This window comes from Penaeus monodon, chromosome 28 (assembly GCF_015228065.2).
Source record: "Penaeus monodon isolate SGIC_2016 chromosome 28, NSTDA_Pmon_1, whole genome shotgun sequence".
NCBI classification, from domain to species: Eukaryota; Metazoa; Arthropoda; class Malacostraca; order Decapoda; family Penaeidae; genus Penaeus; species Penaeus monodon.
In genome coordinates this window covers 39,445,324-39,446,523 of record NC_051413.1, presented here as the reverse complement: position 1 = coordinate 39,446,523, position 1,200 = coordinate 39,445,324, and the positions used below count along the sequence as shown (strand labels likewise).

The following is a 1,200-nucleotide window of genomic DNA, read 5'->3' as shown; positions in this document are numbered from 1 at the left end:
TCACGTCTATGAAAACAGTTCCCTACACGCAACATTCACCAGCAAGGCGCTTTCATCCAGGTCGTGCGCCCAAGTCAGGTGGTTCCGCGGGCACCTGAGCGGCGCGTCGGCGGCCGCGCTGCCGTCCTTCGTGGAGAGGCTGGATCTGATCGTGCGAGACAGCGACCACTACGGCGCGCTGCTGCCTTGGCTGTCCGAGCTCGCCACGCGGCTGCCTCGGCTGCAGGTGCTCTGTGGGTGTCTCTTTTCCATTGTTTTCTCTTCGTTTTTATTCATAATTAGTATCACTATCAATATCATTCTGCATCGGGTGAAGCAAAAACATCCAAATCTTGCTTTTAAGAGATTTCTTCCAAGCCCTATCGCTCGAATTCTAAAAAAAAAAAAATCACACTGCCACAGGGCTGCACGTGGCGGCTGAAGTAGACGAACGGCTGCTGCAGCCGCTGCCGGAGGACCTGCCACAGGTGATCCTAACCCTTGACGGCGTGTCTGAGGCCACGGTCGAGTGGGCGTGTCGGGTCACCCGCGCGCTCCGGCCCCGCAGAGGGTACAAGTTGTCACCTGTGTTTTGGTGTCGAAGATACTTAGAGTATCATAGACAATAAAAGGAAACTTTCAGTTATAGTTATGTTAATGATTACACTATGATCTGCATTATACAAATTATAGTTAGTGTTATAATGATAGCAATCACTGCTTTACGCTTAGTAGAGTAATAGTATTAGTTGTATTAAATATGAGAATGGTAATGGGACTTGCAACAGGGCAGCTGAGGATATTCAGGCAACTCTAGTTTTGGATATTATTAATGCTTCTCTGTTTACATAATTACAATAATGGTAATAACTGTAGCTATTATACACATACTAATAACCTTGATATCAAAACCCCATACATGCTTACACGACAACAAAAGGGAAAAGAAAAAATACATATTTTCCTCCTCCAGGTACTTGGACCTGGTGTTTCCCGGCCTTTTGCAGCACACAGACGCCTTCGCCCAACTCCTGGAAGCCCTTGGCCGCGAGGGCGTGAGTGTAGAGAACGCCGTGCTCTCCTCTCCCGCCGCCGCCCACGAGGACAAGCAGCGGCTTCACGACCTCGTGCGCCGGCAGTTACGATGCAAATTTTCTGCGTGAGTTTTGATCTTTAGATTCTGTTTTGAATGTGGAGGAAGGGTGGGGAGCATAGGATGCG

At 49.0% G+C, this 1,200-nt stretch overlaps 1 protein-coding gene across 1 annotated transcript in view; it reads left to right on the top strand.

Moving 5' to 3' along the window:
• Nucleotides 1-1,200, top strand: part of LOC119591593 — a gene marked incomplete in the record, with an annotated part of 13,874 nt that overhangs the window by 6,463 nt on the left and 6,211 nt on the right. Inside the window, 3 exon segments of the mRNA XM_037940354.1 lie at nucleotides 61-233; nucleotides 403-550; nucleotides 953-1,138. Coding sequence (XP_037796282.1) covers nucleotides 61-233; nucleotides 403-550; nucleotides 953-1,138 — 507 coding nt within the window.